This window comes from Neopsephotus bourkii, unplaced genomic scaffold (assembly GCF_033783945.1).
Source record: "Neopsephotus bourkii isolate Nb327-2 ecotype Australia unplaced genomic scaffold, CSIRO-AGI_Nbou_v1 NB_272, whole genome shotgun sequence".
NCBI lineage: Eukaryota > Metazoa > Chordata > Aves > Psittaciformes > Psittacidae > Neopsephotus > Neopsephotus bourkii.
Window position 1 is genome coordinate 1,247,134 of NW_026900781.1, and position 23,741 is coordinate 1,270,874.

General features: G+C 41.0%; 1 protein-coding gene across 4 annotated transcripts in view; it reads left to right on the forward strand.

Moving 5' to 3' along the window:
- SLC66A2 (solute carrier family 66 member 2) overlaps positions 1-23,741 on the forward strand; it is a 74,951-nt gene that overhangs the window by 6,814 nt on the left and 44,396 nt on the right. For 2 of the 4 annotated variants that reach the window (XM_061346354.1, XM_061346357.1), the window contains exons 4-6: positions 7,197-7,551; positions 17,035-17,168; positions 21,521-21,574. In XM_061346354.1, coding sequence (XP_061202338.1) covers positions 7,349-7,551; positions 17,035-17,168; positions 21,521-21,574 — 391 coding nt within the window. In that variant the 5' untranslated portion in view covers positions 7,197-7,348. Of the gene's footprint in view, positions 1-6,652; positions 6,757-7,196; positions 7,552-17,034; positions 17,169-21,520; positions 21,575-23,741 lie in introns of those variants that run through there. The other 2 variants (XM_061346355.1, XM_061346356.1) reach the window with 2 other exon arrangements.

A 23,741-nucleotide genomic window follows, 5' to 3' on the forward strand; every position in this document is an offset into this window, starting at 1 on the left:
TTAACAGAAGCAAACCAGTGTGTAAATGTCACCTGACACACTTTGGCATTATCCTGGAACAGAGAAAGAAAGACTGCTTTGGGTGCTGTAATGCTGCTGACCTCAGATCACACGGTGGTATTTTGAATCCTGCTGAAGCTATAGTTTCTTTGTCATTGTTTTTTCTTCTTTCTCTGCTTCCAAGCCACTCCACAGCTTCATCAGGAGGGACAGAAAAGGTGTCAGGGAAGGCTAGGGATAGTTCTGGTGAGACTTAAGATACTGCATTTGCAGCCTCACTTATGCTTCAGAGATAAAGCCAGTTTAAAGATTTCCCATATTACATTTCCCCTCCCTGTGCTGAGTCTGGCCACGATGGAGTTAACTCTCTCCATAGCAGCCTGTATGGTGCTGTGTTTGATTTGTGACATGATAGTGCACCAGTGTTCGAGGTATCGCTGAACGGTGTTTGCACAGCATCAAGGCCAGCTCTGTTTCTCAAAACAGAGAAGCAAATAGGCTAAGGATGGGCAAGAGAGTGAGAGGGGAAACAGCCAGGATAGCTGACCCCAACTGACCAAAGGGACATGCCAGACCATGCAGCATCACACTTAGAATAAGAATAGTCTGCAGGGTAGTGTAGTTTATTCCAAAATAGCTGTTGCTTGGCTATTGGCTCTGTATTGGTCTGCTGGTAGGAAGTGGTGACTGATTGCTTTGCCTCACTCATTTGTGTTGTGTTTCTTCACTTATTAACCTGACTTTATCTCAACCCAAGAGTGTTGTTTTCCCTCAGTTTCACCCTCCTGATTCTCTCCCTCAATACTGCTGGGGGGGATGTGAGTGAGTGACTAGGTGAGGGCTTCAGTGTTGTTTGGGGTCAGCCTAACACACTCCCTCTTTTTCATCTTACTCCTCAGTATCAGCAGCTTCTTGCTGAATGCAGTGATCCTGTAATTAGTGAGCATGCTGACCCAGGGAGGAGTGAAGTGTGGGAGAGAGGAAGATGGTTGGACAGAGCCTTGGGCAACGTGGTCTAGGGTGAGGCATCCCTGCCCATGGCAGGGGAGTTGGAGCTAGATGATCTTAAGGTCGTTTCCAGCCCAAGCCTTTCTATGATTCTATGGTGCAGGTATACTTAACAGCCTTTTTAATAAAATAAAATAAAATAAAATAAAATGAAGAATATAGATGGTGAGTAAACCTTATGCCACAATGATGGGCACCATGCATCGGTTCAGCACTGGATAGAACCTGAATGAATTTTTCCATGCCACACTGTGCAGATCCCATCTGTGGAGGTGTTTCTCATTTCTGGTCCTTCAAACTAATATATATTTTCTTATGAGAAAACAACTCCTAAAGGTTGTTGACAGGAGAACTTCTGGCTGCAATGTTAGACATGGGCAGGGATGTGCAGATGGCTGGTGCTGAGCAGGAGCTGCCTGCAGGCTCCTCTGCTGGAACCAGCTTGCTGAGGTGACCCTGCGGCGATGCAATATGGCATATGAAGAGCATATGGGAGATAAACTGTTGTAGTCAGCTGGACCTGTTTGACAGAAGAACAGGGTGTGTGTTAAGCAGTTCCAGTTCAACTTCTTGTCTTGTGTGATATGCCATTGTTTATTTATTTCTCCATTCACCTGAACCTTTCTTGTTGTTTCAAAGCTGTAATGCAGAAGAGTTCATATATCTCTGCCAACTCTCAGGTTGATTTGTGCTTCACTGTCATGTTTCATTTGGGACTTTTTCTTCATTTGTCTTTGGAGATGGTAGCAGCCTAGGTGCAGAAAACAGTCTAAGCAGCTCAGCCTGTGTGCTCCTGGTTCCCACTCCCTGGTGTAGAGCTAAGAGATAAGCTTGGAGACTGGGCACGTTTGTCAGAGGTCCCCCTTGGAAGTGGAAAGGGAGTTCCCTTGCATGCTCCATACTCACTGCTCTGTTTATAAAGACCAGTGTTGAAGATAAACTGGTGAAGTTCATAGAATCAACTATGTGCAGTAGAACAGTATCTTCTGAGCTTGATTTTGTCCATTAGTTGCAAAGACAGGGGCTCACCAGTGTTCAGAGGGGACAGGAGGTAGCTTCTGCCACCAGTTGTAGTAGGGTTGCTTTAGAAAATCGAAGTGGAAAGAACAGGATGATGATTTAGTGATAATACCTCTTGGTAGGAATAACCAATTTCAAGGTAATTAAGACCCATTTACTTTTTCCGTGAACAGTACAGTGAATGCTTCTTTTTAATTTTACTAAGATCGTAGTTGTAGAGTGAGATATAATGTGATAATTGAAGGGAATTTTGCTACTTAGGAATTCACATGATCCTTATGACAACATTTATGATACAATGCGTTCAAGGAGTAATTTAAAGGTTACCTGCAATGTCTTTAGCTTACATTTTGCAGGGAATTCTTCCTATGCTTGCTTCAGTGCAACAGCATTTCTGGTATGTAGAATATAAAATAATTTTAATACTCATCTTTCAAAATCAATTGACAGGACAACAGACTGGTAAGAAGACGTTCAGCAAGCTGCTATTTTTGCTACAAGTGAAGCACCAACAGCCCTCCTCTTGCTGCAAAAAAAATGCAAAGAGGCAGCTAAGGCTTCAGTGTTAAAGCTTGGGTAGTTGATTCCTGTGTCCTGTTTGACCTAGTGCTCTTCTGCTAGGAATATGGCTACATGGAGCCAGTTGTAGAAACAAGCCTCTGCTTACTTTTCTAATTCAGTGGACCTAACTGCAAAAGAAAACCTTATATATATATTGGTGTGTATATATATATACATAAAATATTTATATACATAAAATGTGCTTGAAAACATGCCAGATTCACTCACCACTTCCAGCTTGCTTCAACTGTATGCAAAGATACCATAAGAACATTTCTTAACAGGTATTATTTGACCAGATTTCTTAATCTGGAATAAATGAAAGTTCTTGGAGGTTTAGGGACTATGCTGACCCAAAATGTTAACTGCTAGGACGTAGTTCGTAACTAGGTGGCTAGAGCTGCTCACATACTCCATTTCAGTTCTCTTACAGCAGCTGTCATAAAAAGATTAATATTAGTCTTCAAAGACCTGGTGTGAAATACACCGTATGCTTCTGTTTTCTAAACAGGTAGGTAAATTATACCAAACTGTTGCAAATGAAGTCATGCACTTCACTAATAAGAGAGAAGCATTGATGTACTTTATTGATATAAACCAGTGAGTTAACAAAGTTAAATGGTGAGTGTGGTTTCACAAGATTCAGTGGCAAGGTACACTTGATTATTTACTACACAAAGGACAGGTCCACACAAAACTGTCAGGGAGGCTCTTGCATTGGGTCATGAGGGTCAGAAAAGCCCCCTTTGCTTTCTAAACTCCTCAGAGAGGAGTCTAAGTGCAGCTACATCCAGACTTACTCTCAGGTTTATATCTGAAGAGTATATATATATGTGCAATCAACCCTTTGTATCACTTAGCTATGATTTCAATGTTTAGCATGCTGTTAATCGCTTACCAGGAATCTGTTGAGCCAAGGAACCTCTCAACCTTGAGGAGTAACCTTGAGATGTGGCCTTACTCCAGGGGAGATCCTGGCCCTGGGCTGTCCACTATTTATAAAGTATGATAATTGACTTATAGCCATATCTGCAAACCAGCAAGACCTCTGGTCACCATTCCAGGCAGTCCTTGACTACCATGTTGCTTTCCATCCCCAAAGTCCAGAGTAAGCTGGATGCAGCCATCACAAGCTGCACTGGTGGTTATGGCTTGGGGGCGGGGGAAGCACACCATGACACAAAAGGAGATCTTTGTTTTTTGTAAAGGGGAATTTTGCCAGTCCGTGTGGAAAAATAAATGCACCTGTTCATTTTCTCCTCACTCAGAACCAAAGGATTACTGTCTGGCAGTGAAGCAGTACTGCTTCTTTGGTAGGTCTGATTTTGCACCAAGGAAGTGGTCCTTCTGAGCTCCCTCTCAGTTACTAAGTACATTGAAAATTAGTTTGATGTCAAGCCTCACAAGGCCAAGCATTCTTATCTGCCTGCACTCAGATCTGCAGAAGTTTTCCTGAATGAGTCAAGACTCTGTTCAATCACTTGTTACCGCTCAAACCTTAGATAAATTTTCTCCATGGGACTCTCCTACTGGAGTTTTGCTGGGTCTGTTATGGTTGGATATTCTGTGTGCTTGGTTATATATTCTGCTGAGATCAGCAAACACTCCAGGATGTCATCGATGCCAAAGAAATTGGCCCCTGGCTGCTTAGAGTACTCTGAGACCCAAAAGGTCCCTCCCTAATGCTGACACAAACTTTTGTGCAGTTGCTCAGCTGGAAGAGTTCAAGCCAACCTGTCATTCCTCCCCCACCAAGTGTCTGGCATCACTAGTCAGTTTATTTTACATCAGTGGGCATTTTTCACTGACTAAAACTGAACTACATTCACACAGTAACATGCTGTGCTGCTGTAGTTCAGCATCTTTACCCTTACAGTTTCAAGTCAGCGTGAACAACCCAATTAAAGGCAGTTGTCTGTTTCCAGCTGAGTACTTTAGAATCTTAACATTGTATGAAAATTGTTATCACATAGACTTAGAAGTATCCTGGAATTATTCTGGAAGTTAACCTGGAGAACTGGTGTCAGCCTGGGCAGTTTCTTCTATGTAGGTAGCCATTACTTTATAATCTCCATTTTCTCAAGATGATTTCTCAATGTTTTCTCAAAACATTTATATTTACAGGAACAAAAGTTGGCTTCCTAATCTGTGGTACACTTATTTTCAGCCTGAGGCTTGTTTAGACCTGTGTGTTTAAACAAAAATAATGTGGCAAGAGCTCCCAAGAAGTTTTGGATAAGGAGTTGGCATAACTATGTATTATAACAATGCACAAGTGATATCTGGAATATGAGCCATTAAATAATCAAATGTTTTAAATGATGCCGTTTATACATACTTTGTTATACTCTCTAAATGAGCCAGATGCTCTGAAATCAAGAGCTTCAGGCTCCTCAGCCAAAAATCAGAATTAAAGACTTCCACTGTGCATTTTTAACAAACTTTCAGGTCTGTGGAACAAAGTGGAGCTACTGCTTCCCCATAGGAAAGATGAATCCTAATGTTATCAATGGCCACCTCACTGACGTAGGAGGGTGTTTTGGATATTTGTGTGATAGTACCCCAAAAATGGTCTTTGAAAAATATGCTCTTCAGTAATGTGCAGGTTCTTCTGCTGCATGTACACCATAAAAACTTGCCAGGTGGCAGAAATGATTGCAGCTGAGTGAGATGCTGCTATGCAGGAAGTAAAAGGATTTGGAAGCCCTGAAACAAATATTTATTTCTATTTTTAATTCAGCTCCTTTCCATTCAAGACTAAAACCAAACATTTACAGCTGCTGATATGCCACACAAAATAATACACCACTCAGTTGCAGGAAACCCCATCTCATTTCTCACCTGCTGCATGAGCAGCAGGAGCCTATACACATATATCAGAGTGTTACAGGGAGTCCAAAGAACAAGATTTGAAGACTGTTGTGCAGCCATTTGTAAGGTTGAATGGATGAACTATCCTTTTAGTGTAACTGAAGCTTGCCACCACCTCAAGCAGCCCTTTGAGGATACAGCATCCATGCTGTCAACTTCTTTGTCGCATCTGTGATGCAGCACTTGAACTTCTGCTCAAACAGAGACTAAAGGAGGTCCACAGGGGTGCTCCTAGGGCTGGAGCACCTCCATATGGGACAGGCTGAGAGAGTTGGGAGAAGCCTGGTGAAGATTCTGGGGAGACCTCAGAGCAGCTTCCAGTGCCTAAGGGGCCAACAAGAAAGCTGGAGAGGGGCTTTTGACAAGGGCAGGTAGGGACAGGACAAGGGGGAATGGCTTTAAACTGACAGAGGGGAGACTGAGATGAGATGTGAGGAAGAAGTTCTTCCCTGTGAGGGTGGTGAGGCACTGGCACAGGTTGCCCAGAGGAGCTGTGGCTGCCCCATCTCTGGCAGTGTCCAAGGCCAGGTTGGACGGGGCTTGGAGCAACCTGGTCTGGTGGAAGGTGTCCCTGCCCATGGCAGGGGGTTGGAACTGGATGAGCTTTAAGGTCTCTTTCAACACAAACCGCTCTCTGATTCTCTGCTGGCCCAGTGCCAACAGCAGTAAAGACTTGCTGATCAGTTTGGGTGGAAAATATAAGTTTTCCCTCCCCCTGCTACCTTTATCTATACCATTGTAGGGGAGTAACCCCTCTCTGCTCAGGAAGATGTGTCAATTGCAGTTATGTCAGATACAGTTAAGGAGTGGCTGCAATTTGGAGAGCCACTGAGACGTGATTTCCATGAGGCGTCAGTTTCCCATAACTTTCAAGCAAAAGGAACAAGTCAGAGACAGGGGAGCGAGGTCCGGGACAGCATTTAAGAACAGGGTGCGGAAGGAAGGATCCCCAGGTACGCCCTCCGCCATCGCGGGGCAACCGGCTCGCGTGTCCGGTGCGTTCCCGCGGCACACGCACGGGTGGCGGCGGCCGAGCAGTCATGGCCCGGGTAGCGGCGGCGGGGCCGACACCATCCCCGGTTGCCAGTGCTCCCCTAGCCCCGCCGCCAGCGCCCGTTGCCACCGGCAGCGCCACGCGCGCGCGCCGAATCGACGGGGCGGCCCCGTCGCTCATTGGCGGATGGCATGGCTGGTCATTGTGGCGTCACGGACCGCCCGGGGCCCGCCGCCGACGGTCCCTCGCCCCTAGTTGAGGAGCGGTGGTGGGCGGAGGGGGCATGGCGGCGGCCGGAGCAGGTAGGGTGGCGGGCGCGGCGATGCCGGGCGGACTGGCCTGTGTGTGTGTTTGTGTGGCTCCGGTTGAGCGGGGCGCGGCGGGGAGTCCCCGGCGAGCTGGGGAGCGGGCGGGTGAGGGAGGCCCCCTCATAGAAACGCCTGGCGGCCGGTTAGGGGCGGGCGTGTGTCCGTGCCCACCTCTACCCGGCCGTTGGCGAGGTCGCCTCAGCGGCGGAGCGGGGGCGGCTGTCGCGCCTGAGCCGTAGCAGAGCCGGGGTTCCCCTGTGAGGAGCTCGGGTGAGGGCGGGAGCGTCTCGCCGGGTTGGGCGACAGAGAAGGGGTGTCCCCGGCCCACCCGTGGCAGGGCGGTGGTCGGGGTGCGGTAGTGCCGTGCTGTTGGCGGGGAGCGGCTAGAGCAGCCCCCAGGTCGAGCCAGGCTCACGCCCCATGCCTTTCCCCAGGTGCCGGCCCTGCGACAGAGGGCGCATACATGGTGCCGCATCCCGCCCGGGAGCCCGCCCGTGGCTAAAGCCGATCTCCGCCGAGGAACTGCAGCGGGAGGCGAGCCTTCAGCGTGACACCCCCCGGGGCAGCCTCCCCTCTTCCTCCCGCCATGGAGGCGGGTGGCTTGGAGTGGCTGCTGGTCCCAATGCAGCAGCTGGTGTCGTGGGGTGCTGCGGGGGCCATGGTGTTCGGCGGCGTGGTGCCCTACATTCCCCAGTACAGAGACATCCGCCGGACACAGAACGCTGAGGGCTTCTCCACCTACGTTTGCCTAGTGCTACTGGTCGCAAACATTTTGCGGATACTTTTCTGGTAAGTTGGTTTTGTGTGTGTTTGTCTATTGGTCCTAAAGGTTCTTGCTTGCTAGTTGCAAATCTTTGAATTACAGTATTTGGGGAAATAAATGTGATTTACGTGCTTTGACCGTGCTCTTGAAGATCAAAATACTGTCTTTCCATACATAAGTGGATGAATCTGTGTTGGATAAAATAACCTGGTCTTAAGGGTGCTGTCTGTTACCCTTGCCAGATCTGATTATTAGTGCTTTGATTGCAAGATGTAACTTTTAAATTTGTTGATAAAGAAGATTATTCTTAACCAGTTGTTTTTTTTTTTTCTTGCTGACTGTATTTGGTATTTCCTTTGTGTCTCCTGCTCTGTTCTCAGAATGAGGACCCTGGTCCTGCACATTTTTTGTAGCATCTAGTTGGCATTAACGTCACTGTGATATTTGCCATATGTTCTTGCATTTTCCCGCGATGCCACCTGGCTTCAGAGGGGGTTCACTTCTAAATCTCCTTGCATAACTACAAAAGGAAATATTCATTATTTGATAAGCAGGCAAAAAGTGGGCTATCTTTCAAAGCAATCCTTTTTGTTTCTAAAACCACTTTCAATATTTAAAAGCAAGTTTGCTTCCATATTTAGTTCTTGTGCTGCTGGGCAAAGAAAATGTTATTAGGGGGCATGACTTCCATGAATTAATTTTGTTAACTTATATTCCTCATTACTTCTCATAGTATAGATGCTACAACACTGGGAATGTACTTGAAAAAAGAAAGAGATAAAATGATCTGGGAAATTACTGCAACTAAGGACAGTTACTCTAAGACTATTTTGACTACAAAATATGGTGTTGTAGTCCACAGAGAACTGATAGGTACAGGCTATGTCATTTTGTTGGTTTCCAGTTTCTTTTTAAAGCTCCTCCAGTTCTTTAAGTTGCTTCCTGGATTCTTCTGCAGCAAAATGTAACATATAAGTCCTGTGCTGGAGGGGAGAGAACAGGGGATCTCCACAGCTGGCAGTCAAACTGAGGAGTCATAGCTAGATCAGAGCTACTTGTACTGGATTTACGTTTTCCTGGGGAGAAGTGTACGAAGCAGCTGTTGGAGGAAGCACAGAGCAGAAGGGAAGTAGAGGAACTGGCTTAGGGAGGAGAAGCAAAAAGCCTGACCTGACAGTTTGAAGAACAGATATTGTCTATCTTTTGTTTCGCTGGAGGTAGTTGAAATATACATATGATTTGTATCTGAACAGAGCTGCTGATGGTTTCTAGGTAACCTAGGCGACTACATCTCTGAAATGAGGATTGGACTGTGGAAGGACTGAAAGGTCTTTAATTTGAATTAACTTTAAGTGTATGTAATTAAGAGATGAGGAAAAGAATAAATACTGTGAGTAATGAAAAGTTAAAATTTATGTTAATGTTAAAAGATTTGTCAATTTCTTTTTGCAATAGAATTGAGTTATATTGATAAGATTATATGGGTTTTTTTTTTTTTTTTTTTGTGTGTGTGTTTAGTGTGAGTATTTAAGCCACATAATAGTATCACTCTCTGAGGCATACTCTGTGTAGGGTCTGGCCATCTTGGAGCTTGGTGATGGCATAGAATGTGTTGATGCAGCATGTGCATAGAGGGGTAGTGTGGAAGGTGTGCTGCTGGCTTGTGATACAGCCACTTCAGTGGGGAAATGTTGCAGGTAGGGGCCTGCAGAACTTTTATTTCCATACTTACAATAAATTGTCTCTTTCTCATTCTATTGAACTGAAAGATCTAAGACCTGTATAATGATAATTCAGTGTTCCCTGAGAGAGAATAGTTTGTTTCTCTACTTAAAAGGATTAGGCATCCCTATAAACACCAGTAAGTCATGAAAACAGCAGCTGAGGGTGGATGTTATCCTTGGGTGTATGGATGATTAAAGGATAATAGCAGAGCAAGAGCCTCTGATTTCTGTGAACATGATTTGAATGCATTCATGAGCATATTGGCAGTTCAATTTTTGTGTTAGCTGTTTAATGTCACCTATGGCTGATGACATCTGGGAAGCAGCACTTTAGATAGTTTGACAAGAAACAGCAGAATGATTATAATTGTCTGCGTAATATTCAGTGGAAGAAATTGGAAGTTTTTATTTTTAATGATTGTTTATTAAATAATATGATCCATTCTTGTGCTGGAACAAAATGGTCCTACAGGTAATTTTGTTTGTGTACAATTTTTTCTGCAATCTGACTCCTGAAGTACCAGTTGATAGCACTACTTCTCCTTTCATTTAGCAAACCAGTCCAGCCCTTAATCAAAGCCTGTCATCTGAAAACTTTATTAGCATATAGCTGTTGTTTTCAATTGGTTTATTTGTTTCTCTTCATTATCCCTGGTTATTAAGTGTATGAATTATGCCTGATTCATTCCCCCCCAACTTCCCTCCACCCTGATCCAAAAATAAGTACTTAAAGTGGTAGGCTTTAAAAAATTTTATGTTCTAATAGTGTTCTTTTTCAGGCCTTAATTAGTTCTTATAGTTTGTTGTTGTTTTTTTTTTTTCTTGTGTAATGGTTTAGTTTTGTCTTTTTTTTTTTTTACTTCAAAGACATTTCTGTAATTTGTTTCTGTTGTTACTTCCAGATTTTCTACTTATCTCATAAATTCTTATGGAATGTTAGTATTTCAGATGTATAGGCAACAGAAACAGACAGTTGATGCCTTTTATGCAATGGTTTTCATTCCTGAGTAGTGCCAGTCTTGCCGTATCTCTGTCACTCCTAACAGACGCAGTCCTAGCTTTCCCAAATGGCTCTATTGTACTTCGTTCACCCCAGTTTTGGGGTCAATTCCCTCATTTCCTATTTGTGAATTGTCAGATTCCGTATGTTACTACACCTTACTTAGTTATCTGAGGGGGGTGTGTGTTATTTATTTATTTATTTTAATGTCCTGTTTTGCACTGGGTGAAGTTTGACCTTTCATCTCCCCTCCAAATAGAGTATTTGCTATCTAATCTTCTTGGCACGTTTTATGTGTCAATAATGTTGCAGCTGGTGTATTGCACTGTGACAGTAACCAAATGAACAAAGTAGTGCAGAGATCAAGGATAACAGTCCTGTTTCATTACCTGCTTTCACAGATTTTCTTCCAATTAAACTGTCTGCAATGGTAAGCTGTCTTTTAAAGTCAAAGAGGACTCAGTGCAATGCCTTTGCTCCTTGTCTTCCATCCAATGCCTTAGTTTTAGGGTGTGCTCAATGAACTTCTGTTTACTGGCAATGACAGTAACACGTTATTAATTAAATAATTTTTTCATGCTTCTCTGTTACACAGTGTCTCAAAAGTATTATCCTTAAAGGGAGGTTTCTGCTTTCACTAATGTGTATTTGGCCTTGCTCTGTTCCAACAATGAGTTATATGCCAGAATTTTGTTGAAAAGTAGTGGGAGAGTGCTGGTCTGCAAGAATGAAAACTGCATATTGATAGCAATGGGCATGATTCCACTTTGCTTTGTTTATGCATACAAGACTTTTGTTTAGAAAAAAGAAAGTAGAAGCTTGACTGTACAAAATTGTAGCTCAGTGTGTTGCCTGTGTGTGAAGTCTTTGGTCCTTTTAAAGAGGAGTCTGGTAAAAGACTAGCTTGAAAAGTAGACTCTACGTTCACAGCATCACACAATGAGGTTTCCACTTAGCAGTGCGAAAAGTAGATTTTGTGCTGTGACTATACTTGATATTACATTAGCTTCATTTTTTAGTACTAATTTATTGATATACTTTTATATAACACTTCAAAGCAGCATTTATTTTGGGGTGCCAGTGTAGCTGCTTGTCATGATTTATGGTTGGTATTAGCTGATTCTTTGCTCTAGTCCTGCCCGTCAGTACTGCTTCTCCTGTCTGTCTTCTCCAGACCCCATAGGTCATTGTTTCTTGCTCTCCACTCATTTCAGTTTCTGGGTTGGTGAGCCTAGAGAAGGTCTGTGCTGTGGGTAAAGCAAAAGAGGCAGTGCAAAGCTCAACACTTTTGTAGTTCTGATACATATGAAGACGTCTAGCATGCTCTGGAAAATATGATATAAATTTTTTCCCTTCTGCATTTTTAATAGAACACTTCATTACCTTTTTTGTTAGGCAGTGTCTTACTGTACTTGCTAGAGTCAGCTCTGATTTCTTGTTTAAGACTGGTTGCTAAAATATCCAAGGGATACTTGGGTACAGTCTTGATGATGAGGTGGCTTTTGAGGTGTTTGATCATCTTGGATAAGCTGTCCTAGGCTGTTTTGAAATTGTGGGCTGGCTTCAAAGCCTACTGTGGCATTCCAACCCTAACTATTCTATGATTCTATGATTCTATTTGAACTCAGTTGTGATCAAGACAGGCATACCTTTTTGGTTCATGTGGCCTGCAGTCTGCCAGCTGACTAGCTTTGCATTGTCATGGTTGAGAACAGGAACAAGAAGGCGGGTGAGAGTTGTGTAATCAGTTGGGGGTGGAGAATGCAGAAAAAACTTACTTGTGAGTTCTCCCTCTCCCTTATATTTTTAATACAGAGTTTATGATGAGATAAATCGTGGTTTCTTTTAATATTAAAATCAGAATAGCTGGAGGAAAGGGAACTGCAGATTTCTTAGAAGTCAGCAGTAGGCATTTTTACTTGTAACTTGAGTAAGTTCAGCCAAAAGTATTTAGACTCTTCAGTTCCCAGAGATTTTTTTTGGTTTTGCAGCCCATAAAATGTTTTATGTAGTAGTATAATACCGTTTGTATATTTTCCAGGAAGACAATATTCTTTCCAAAGTTTTTGAGATGCAATTCTGTGGGCCTAAACCTCATACAGCAATCTCATAGAAATCCTAACAACAGAAAATAAAACTGTGCAATTTTGTAGTTGTCCTCATAAAACAGTTGGCTTAAGACAAACTGGAAACAAGTTCTGACAGTCAGGGAAAAGATGCAAACTATGAAGTGTATTATTTTTGAACAAAGGTAACCCTCTACCCATTACACTTCAGTTCACCTGAAACAAAATGGGCTATGAAAACTGAAATGCCAGTAGAACTCTGAGCTCTCAGTGCCAGAGGCAGTGGAATAAGCTTCTTGTTCTGAGTAGAAATTTACCGAGACAAGTATGCAGCTGAAGTTAATTTATAGGAAAAGGTTAGATTTGCTGTTGTCTGGGGTAGATACCTACGTATTTATTTTTCTGTAAAACCTGCAGTCCTACCTGTGGGTTAGGTCCCTGCTGTCAGGTGTTTCTTTGGCTTCAGAGAGTGGGCCAGTGGTGTCTGTTTTTAGAACTTCCTGTGGGAAGGAGAAACTTTTGCTTTTAAGACTCCTGTCACTAAAATAAATCATGCCAGCTTTCACCATGTGGGGAAGGTGGGATGATGCTATAAACCAAGCTGACAGAATTACTACAACTTTGAAAGATTAGATTACATATGGCCTGCTGGTGGAATCTTGCTCAGATATTGAGAGCAAAAGTGTTGTGCAATTCCTCCTCCTTTTTATAAATGCCAGTGAACACGCATAAAATGCACTGCTCTTTTGTACAAGCGGTAAAGGTAAAGTAGGATTTTTGTATGCCAAGTGAGAATCTTGTCTTGGATGCTTCATAAAGTCCTGGCAGTTTATGTGTCAAGTAGAAACTCATATCATGCGATCCTGTTGTAAAACTAGTTTGTTCCTTGTTCTTCTTGCTGATTAAGTTCAGTAATTTTATGGGCTGTCTTTAAAGACAACTGCCATGCTGCTACCTTGGGCTATTATGTCATGGCCCTGGTGGTGTGTGCAGTATCCTGCATGCATTCTATGTTGCCTTAGAATCTGTAATTTCCCAAAGAGCTGGAGAAGTTGAGCTACGTCAGTGAGGCCTATAGTAACTTCAGAGGTTTCCAGTTCTGCAGTGAGTGGAACGGTCTCTCTGACATCCAGGAGTGTAGGTCAGGGAGATAGTGATGAAGTTGCACCAACAGCAGTCAGTTTCTTTCCAGAGGTGTCTCAGATGAGCAGTCCTTTTATGTTCAGTCTAGATTGGGCTTCTTTTGCACAATTGTCATTTGCTGTTCTGAGGAGGCCCAGGACTGGAATAGCAGGATTACTGCAATGGGATTGAATCATACTGATGAAATGATATAGTTTTCTCAATGACGAGTTAGTCTCTGCTCTGACTTGAATGTTTACTTCTGTTTATCACCTGGAATGTGCATTAGTCATTTTAAGGCTGCTGAAATACTAATAAAGTATAAATCCCCTTTATTTGCACATTTGAGTTCTTTTGTTTTTACAGTATTAAAAATAAACAGTGAAAAAACCTCTGTCTCTTTGTCGTCAGACACATGAAGTCCTAGTTCGCTGAATACTCCATATGTCACTGTTCATTTTAAGTGAACTTCTTTATTGTAGTTGTGGGTGAAAATGTGGAATAATGATGGTGAGCCCCTCATTCCAGGACTTCAGAGTTCTTTTCTGCAAGCCTGTTCTAATATCCTAAGGCTCTTCCATCTTTTATAATGTACTTTAACGTTCCCACTCTGCTGTGGCTCCTGCTTAGGCAGACAGGAGAAACATCTGCAAGGCAGAAGCTAAACAGAACGTGGAACAGCATGCTCTTCCTGCAGGGCTTGCATCTTAGAGTGCTCCTCGCTCAAAATGGCTTGAGGAGTCTTAAACTGGATTAGTGTTGCTCTGACAGGCCCTAATATCTATGCAAAGTAGAGTAAGCAGCTTGGAGTGGTGTTTGTTGCCGTGATCCTGAGCAAAATGAGTGTACTGGCTTTACTTTTAAAGCTTCAAGAATGCGACTGTAGTTCTTGATGCTGGTATTCTCAGTCTTGTTGCACAGGTCATCTCCTGTTTGCTCTCTGCCTGTTGGTTTCTATGGCAGCTGTTTGATTTCCTGTAGATGTGACCTAGCTTAGAGGGTCTTGTTGCCTGCAAGACTCAGTTCTGGGGAGGTGTATTTCATGTGAGTATGTTTTGTTGTGTAACCTTTTTTGTCTTTGACTGGAGGGTTGTAAAAATATCTAGGTGTTGTGCATTGTTTGAAGTCCCTATAAGAATTTTTAGATTAACAATTTACCTCTCATGTGTTGTAAATTTTGTTTTACTGGTTTTTTTTTGTTTTTTTTTTTGTTTTTTAACTTTTCAGTGTTTTAAGACGATCTGCAGCAATACTTCCGGTCTTATTTCCAGTAAGGCTTTAGTGGTGGCAAATTGTTATGATCAGACAGCAGGTGGCCATGCTTAGGTGTGTTTGTAGTGGGTGGTTTTTAATACTGCAAGCAATACTTTTGTGAGGCACCCATTACTGAATGGCAAATAATCTCATCAGCAGGGAGAAATTAACCTTGCAGTGACCTGTGGCTGGATTTACCATCTTAATAGCTTCTAGCTTACTGTGCTGTTAGCTCAGCACATCTTATATACCTGACTATCTTTTTACATGCAAATTTATTTGTAATTGGAGATGTTTTTTTTAAACCTGATGTAAACAGTTTTAAGTGCTCTGTTGTTCTGGGTAACTCTTTCCCGCATTTGTTTTCCTTATTCCCTGAATAAGAGACAAATATAGGAGAAGTGAATTCCAGTAGTTCAGGGAAAGCTGGCCACAGTCAGCAGCACGGGCTGAATGAGCTTTGGGATCATGGGTATAGGCTAGTCTAGGCCAAATTTTCGTTGTTCTCCCCTGCATTTTCCTAGTAGAATGAAAGCCTTATCTGGAGCATGCTCTGCCTCTGATTACATGCATCAGTCATGTTCTTTATTCTCTTCTTCATAGCATCTTCCGGTTTTTTTTTAGTAGGTCTCATGTGGCCTACCACAAATCCATTGATGGTAGAAAGAAGGAGGGACTACGGTACATGGAACTGCTATTCTTCCTGTAGGTTCTGGTTGTGCCTTTGACAGTGGTGTGGAGGCTGAAGGTGTCATCATACTTTTCCTTAGCTGTATCCCATTCGGCAGGAAATACTTGACTGTTTTCATTGTTGTGGGCTGCTTGGATATTCTTCACAGGAGAATTTCCAAGGAAGCTAGTCAGGGGTTTTCCAGTCTCTCTCCTGTTTTCTTAGTAGTTGACTCATAACAAGAAATCTCTCTGGTGAAATGGCTATAGCAAAAATGCAGTATTGTGTGAGAATGCGATGGTGAACTTAATTGGTTTTTGCTGCTGTGTAGCTGTACCGTGAAAGTAGCCCAAGCTTAAGAAATTATATTTTGCCGGGGTGCTATAAACCAGGAACTGTTGATGCATCTGCGCATCACTGTCAAGAGGATGGCAGTGGTTGCCATGCCTGCGAAGCAGCATGATGTACTCGGAGAATGGCCTTGATAACAGTGCTGTGAAGAAGTTTAGAAATCCTGTGCCTCAAGATGTAGGCTGAAGGAGTTGGGGAGCATAGTGATGTGTTTTCAGCAAATAGCTTCCTCAACATCTGTCTTCAAGGTGTAAAATCTGGCCGAACTGAGCACAGAGAAGCGGCTCACCATGATATGCATGCAGACTTCCTACTGCAAATCCTAGTATACTTTGGGGACTGCACATTAAATACTTCCATCCTTTACCTTTAATGCACATACTGGATGTGTCTGGTGCAGATTGCTGAGCTTTCAAGTAATGCAGAAAGAGAAGCTCGGAGCATCACTGGTCTTCACTGAAGAGTCTTATTTTCTTGTGACAGAACCTTGTGCAATCACATAAGGGTAAGCTCTTCAATCAAGATTGGCACAAACCAAGTTCACCTTCCTGTTTTATGTGCAAGAAGGGCTCATTAATTCCTACCTGCTTACATTATAAGCATCCTCCGTGAGCAAGCAGAAATTACATTGGGGGAGGGCAGGAGAGAACAAATTATGTATGTTCAGTTCCCACATATTTTAGGCTTCCCCCAGCTGTGGTCCAAATCAGACACAAGTTTATTAATTGATTGATGAGTTCTGCAGACCTGGTCTTTCCACTCTGTAGGAATATGTTATATTAAACCTAGCAAGCTAATAGCTGTGAGTATTTATTTCTTTATAGGGCAAGTGCCATTGTTTTTACGCCTTCATCTTAAGATGAAAAATTAAGAAAGGTAAGTTTTGCATAGAAGTCCTTGTGAAATATACAGAGTGTATATGGAGAGGACATGTAACGGGTATTAATGCGACATAACTCTGATCTCTCTGTACTGTCTTGACCAATCAATGAATCTGATTCTTCTTTCAAAATAATAGGTTTGCTGCTAGCTTTGGAAATAAAGACTTAAGCTTCTGGTTTCAAAATTTCTGGGATCAGTCCATGGAGATGTTATAATAAAGTTCTCAGATCATCCTGTCAAGGGGAGTATGACCCTGAGCTACTTACTGTATGTGCATCTAGATTTGGTTGGTAACTTTCTCTTCCTCAACTTTTCATACCTGTTACTGTTAGGATTTCCTTTTTCAGGTGCTTAGGGTCAAAGAATGAAAGTAACTGAGTACAACACTTGTCATCTTTGAGATGTTTTATATAGTTTCTTTTGCTTCTTATTTTTTTCAGGTTTGGAAGGCATTTTGAATCCCCTCTGTTGTGGCAAAGCATTATAATGATCATTACTATGTTACTGATGCTGAAACTGTGCACTGAAGTACGCGTGTCCAATGAGCTAAACATAAAACGCCGCTCTTTTGCAGGTTAGTGATGGGAACTGTCTTTTTGCAGGATAAATGCTTTTGAAAGCATGGTGCACTGTTACTTTGGATAAAAGTTCTCTCTGAATTGCAGTCCAGTCTCCTCTCTTGATAATTTGGTGTAGCACTTCCTGAACTTCTTTTTTGAAACTGCTTTCTGAGGGATAAATATGTAAAGCTGTAATTTTATTTCAGATGGGTCTTGGTTCAGTCTAGAAATCAGAGTTCTTAATACTTCACACTATGTCCTGAGTATAGAGCTGGCTGTTATGCCATTGTGGTAGCCTGGATGCTTTTTTGCTTGTTTGTGTTTTTGTTTTTTTTTTTTTGTTTGTTTGTTTGGTTTGATTTTTTGGGTTGGTTTTTTTTTTTAAGATCTTGGCCAGAATAAAAAGTTGTTTTCTTCACCTGTACTTTGTATCCAGTTCTTGGGTATGATCATACACTATTACCTGAAATTTTATTTTGCATGCAGATACTTGCTTTTGTACATAATTTAATTTTTACTTATGGAATTATTTGCTTCCAAAATAGGAGGTGCTGTCATATCATGGTTGCCAAACTATGTCTTTTTGTATACTGTTTCTTTGAGATTTAGCATGGGAATAGTTCAGGGGATTTAAGGGAATTTTAATGTATTTTTTTAATTTTGGTTATTTGTTAATTTTTAGGCATTGATAATTTCAGTTGGAGCCAGAGTAGAATTCCTTATTTGATGTTCAAGCTTTGTGGAAAGTCTCTGCTTTTTTTTCTTTTTCCCAGATAAAAAATGCAAGAGGGGTAGTTTTTGTGTTTCTCTTTGTTGACATTGACTTAACATTTGATGTTACAGTTTATTAACAACAAGAAGAGGATTAAGGCTGTCAGCTTTTTGTCAGTTGTTTTGCCAATAGGGATGTATAATTTATTCTCTCCATCTGTTCTCTTTCCTCACTCCCTAATAATTGAGGGTCTGATCCAGTTCCAGATATCCACAGCCATCATTAGAAGGCAGTAGCTACTGGCTCTGCAGTAGGGTAATTTATGTAATAGCTAGGGAAGCGACTTTAATTCCTGCTCATTGTGTAGTGTGAAACTATACAGGTAAGTGAATTCATGTGGAATGGGAGCTGGACTCCAGCTCCCAGACACAAGCAGTGGTGTTCACAATGGTTCTTAGTCTGACAGGATGAATGACTTCCAGCTAGATTTAGCAGTACTTAAAATCCAGAAGGCATTTGGGAGGGGCATGTATGCCTTCTCCCTCCTTTGCTCTCTATGCTAGCATTTTCTGAAGGGACAGAAAGGTTTCTCTGTTTGCCTTTTCTGAGGGGATATAATCCTTATGCACATTTACGCACACAGTCTTGCAGGCTCATTTGGTAACCTTTGAACAGAAAGGGAGGCTATTCAGTTTAGTATGTAGACCTATTTAAATAACTCTCCCTGAAAGACATACAGTCTCCTTAAAGGATAATCAGCCTTTCCCTTACCAGGTAATGGAAACTTCTCAAGGTTGCATTAAGTCATTTGACCCCTTTCTTTTTCCCGAAACTCAGTTTATATGTTTAATTAGCTAGAGAGACTGATTTTACTTACTTAGGGACCTTTATTAGTTTTTATTGAAATGCTTGCCTCCTCCCACAAACTTTGAGAACAACTAAAGTCGTCTTCGTATGACTGATTTTTTAGTAAGGCCAGCTGTAGCACAATGGCTCAGAATAAGTATGTAAATGCACACAAAGCTCTTTTCAAGCCAGACAGAAAGATAGGTTTGTATTTTAAGCACAATATGAGTAGGAGTGAGATCCATATTTCTAATCCTATACCTAATCTTATCTCCTGATTTTTATGGTAATCTATGCAAGCTGATAAGTCTGTGTACTTAACTTTCTTTCCTCATAGCTTGTTGGGGTAGTGCTAAGTTAGATTTGAGGTCAGTGTTTTTGATTAACCTTGCAGAATTCTGAGAGGAAGGTGCACTATTTCTGTATGTAATATAGTTTATTTCTCACATGGCTAGTTTTCATTTTAAGCATTTTTCTTCTTTAATTTCTATCCTACCTCTGAATGTTTCTTCAAAATAATCCAAAATATTTAGAAAGTGAATAGAATATTTCAGTGGAAGGGGGCTTGCTGGTTTCTTGCATTACTATTAAATGTGGTGTTTCCCCTCCACTCCGTTAGTATATGTCTACAAGCGTATTTTGAATTATGTGGGAGTTGCCTTTTTTTCTTCTGTTTTTATTATTCTCACAGCTAAGGTCCCTTTAGTAATAACTAGTTCAGAAGGAATCTACTTAAAACTTCTTGAAGCATTAAGGAGCAGTCTTTCCTAATCCTGACAAGCTTGTTCTGTGTTCTCTAGCCTGTTTTGTGTTGTTAATGGATTAAAATGCGTATCAATAGCAATTCAGAACATAAACTTGAAGCCATTCAGTCAAAATGTTTGTACTTTCTTTCATAGCATAACTATACCATAGCATGAAAAATAGAGTCTCCTGAGAATCTTACCCAGTAATGTTTGATTATTTGTTACAAGCTCTTGTTAGAGAACTTGTTAGGAAAACTCACATAATCTTTTATTTTTTTCTCTCAGTGACTCTCAGTTATGAGATTCTCTCTGCTCCTTTCCCCCTCCTTTTTTTTGAGTCTGGCAAAGTGAAAGTAAGTTGAAAGTGGCAGAGCCCATCTTGTACTACTCTGACTCTTTGTTCTGGATACATAAACTTTATTATGTACTGACTGAAGGCAGAGTAAGTCCTCTTTACGTATGAAACCGTTTTGTTGTTCTTTAAACTTGGACTGTCTAGTTTGTTTTTAACAGTTCTGAACTGGGGGGAGGACACAACACGACATGACAAAAACCAAACTAAGCCTAGCAAGAACACAACAAAGTATTCCAATTTTATTTTAAAACCTCCAATGAGAGTACAGTTCTCTCTCCTGCATATGAATACTTTGAAATCTATATGAAGAAGTCTGCAGATTAAATCAGCAGGCATGAGAAAATACTTCCTCACCTTTTTTCGTTTATTTAACACCACTTTAATTGCATCTTGACTGCTTTAATGCAAATCTGGTGCCATTGTTGTTATCACAATAGGTCTCATTATTCATTGCCCACTTTTAAATTGGTGTCTGTGCAGCTGTATATACCCTATGTTGTTGGCTCAGTACAGAAAGGTTCAGTGGCGGTTTCTTTTGTTCTAGTTGTTTTTGTTCAAAGCATTGTAGTATTTCTGGGGCATGATGGTGCTACCATGCTAGAGAGCATATTGAAAGCAAAATGTGCATGTCCTATGCCTTGACTCAAGAATCAAGAGGAAGCTGAAGCAAAGTGCTGAAAGATAAAGACAGTTAAAAACATCTGGTCACTCTTGAAAACATTGGCAGGCCAGAGCAGTCATTTCATATTCTTGGAGAGACAGACACTTTATGCAGGACCCTCTTTTTCTTTCCCCAAATAAGCCTTCTGCACCTCTCCAGCAAAGAATCAGTTTCAGTTCAGGCCCAAGACATTGTGACAGATTTCTAGCTCCCTGAATGTATAAACTATACTGAAAACCAGTGGACAACGTTTATTAAAAATGGGCTTTTGGGTGTCTCATTATATACAGCCCAGGCTCCCTGTGTAGAACACAGGCTCTTGTGTTTTTACGTGAAGACGATTTCCTCTGGTCACTCATCCAGTTTTTCTTCCAACTGCTGGTTGTCTTAATCTGCTTTATAATTTCTGTCTTATTATAGCACTTTGATCCCTTGAAGAGCTCTGGTTTTGATACTGGAAAGCACACTTGTTTAGCATGTGGTTTTCAGCTGGTGGAAGAAGGCTAGAGTGAAAGAATTTAGCATGCAGATTGGTGTCTTCTTTGTCTTTCATATGACTGGCTTAAGTGCAGGTTTTCTGAAACTTTTAGAACAGCATTTTGCATGGGAGGCAAGGCAACTGTATTGGCTTAGCTGATTTTACGTATATATCTACACAGTGCTGCTGAGATAACAGCTTGTTTTCTCTGGTTGTGAAACATAGGTAAAGAAAAAGCTGTCTGTTTCACTATTTTAAGCCTTCATTTTCTCCCACAGGTACATTGCTGTTGGGTTGTGCATTGAGGCTGTTTTTGGACTTTCTACCTCTTGACCCTATCTCAACATCATGGGGTGGGAATTTTATAGAAGGCATGGGAACTAAGATTTCTGGCATGTTTTGTTTTGGCTATAATTTTTTTATAAGCAAAATGTACTAACTGACTAAACTATAACTAAAAGACCCACTGTTGTATTTAATCATACAAGTCTGTTTGTCTTTCCTTCCTTTTTCTTTTTTTTTTTTTTTGTTTTTTTTAATTTTTCCCCCTCTACTGTTTTTTATGTAGCTGCAGATAGTAAGGATGAAGAAATCAAAGCACCTCCCAAGAGATCCTATCTGGGTATGTACTGGACAAACCCATTCTGCATGAAGTTGTTGCCTTGACTACATATTTCATGCTTTGCTACTTTTTGTAAACATCTTTTGAAATGATTGCATGATCATTTCCATAAAGAATGTTTGCATTACCTTTTCTTGACATACTAAAACCTGGTGCTTTTTTTTTTTATTGTTGTTTTGTTTTTAAATTTTCCCTTCTCCAGTTTTTAACTTTCTTCAAAGAGGAAAAGATGCTTTCAGCTCTATTTCATAAACCATTTTTCTGAAGACAGTGGAAATCACCACGTTTTGTGTCAATGGTACCTTCCTTTTTCCTTCCCTGAGCTAGACAAGCAAAATACTGCGTGACACAGGGATCTGTCCCTTTGGACTCACATTTCTCCTCTTCCAGATCTGAGTCTGGAGGAAACTATGAAAATACAGGAGTATCTTTTAGTGTTGTTCTGAATGCTACTAAAGAAATTTCCCACAATGCTTCATGTTCAGGCAAAACACCTGCATCCTTGTGAAATTTTCTGGCTTATTCCTCTTTAATTAGAGCAGCTTCAACATTGGTACTTGGGAATTAGTAACACTTAAAGTGAAATCTTCCAATCTTCTGTTTCAAAGTTGAAATCTATGCTTTTTAATTTGCCTAAGGAAGAGGAAATATTAGGTGCAAACCAGCTTGGCAGTATTTTCAACTCTTAGTAGTTTGGAAAGACAGTTTATTCAAGTCATGGTAATTTTGTTTTAAATTAGTTGGGGCTTAGCATTAGGGAAGTTATGTTGACTAGAGACACAAAAGTTCCCAAAGTAAACTTCTGGACAGATTTTAATTGAACTGAGTCAGAATCTCACATTGATACTAAGTTATGCTGTGTTGCAATACTCAAGTTAGTAAGGGGTCAACTGAAAAAATAGAAGAATATTACTGGTGCCGAAGGAGAGTCTCCACTTCTGTATTTGTCAGCACACACAGTTAATTAGACTGGAGTTAGCTCTGAGAAGACTACTGAAGTGTAATATTAACCTGAATGCTTTCTTGAAGGCATATGGCCATTCCTGCTAAGGTTAAACTCCCTTTTAATGATTCATCATCTTCTGGGTCTCCCCTTTTAGATTTAGGGTCAAAATACACACTTCAGGAAATTTACCTTTTTGGGTCCAATGCCATAGTTTTGCAAAGCACCTTTTCCTTTTGTGTTTTCAAACCATTTTTTTTCTCCTGGACTTGGTATCAAACTGTTTTGTTTTACTGTTTGTCTTTAATTCTAATTTGTAGTCATTCTCACTGGCTTGCAACACTAACTGATGGAATGTAACTTTTAAGCAGTCCTGTGTTCCTTGTGCCAATATTCATTGGTATTCATTAATGCTTTATTTATACTGTGAGACCTAGAAAGAGTTGTCTGTGCTCCTAGTTATGATTGAGTGGGTTATTTAAAAAAGCTTCAAGTAGTTAAAATCAAACAGAAATAAGTAACTTATGTGATCTTTTACTAATTTCAGATATTTCTGGCTTTTTTTTTTTTTTTTGTTAAAAAGTAATGTGCTTGGTAGTTTATAGGTTAAAAAGTTGAGGTTTGTAGAAAAAAAGCACCTTACCTTTTAATCCAGCTGTTTTAAGTTTGAAATATTTGGTTAATAAATACTAAGTCAAGTTCATTTTGGAATTGCTTGGCAAAATGGGATGAATTGAATTATCACTAAGAAAAACAGGTCAGTCTTGCACTACTGCACAGGATTTTAAAGACTGGGGTGGGCAAGTCTGTTGAAATGTGGTAATTCTTATGGGTGTAAGCGAATAAGAAATGTTTTGAGGTGTTTGGTTATTTTGTACATACAATATAATGTATGTATATCCTGGTTGTGTAAAGAGTGGGATGCATGGTGCTTTACATCACAGCATAAGTCATACTTCAGTTTACAGAGGGCTTCACTGAGCTATGTCCTGCAGTGCAGTGTTTTCTTACAGCTCTGGGGAAGATCACATAGAGATTAGGTAAGGGGAGTATTTGCCGTATTTCCACCTGACAGTGCATTCTCATAATGTCTTTTAATGAGTTTTGATGAAACTTTTTTTTTCCCTAGAAGAATAAATCGGCTTTTTCAGTTTGCCTGTTTATTTCAGTGGTGTAAAATGTTCTTCAGTATCTTTTGAGGCTTCAGAAACCATTATATTCTGG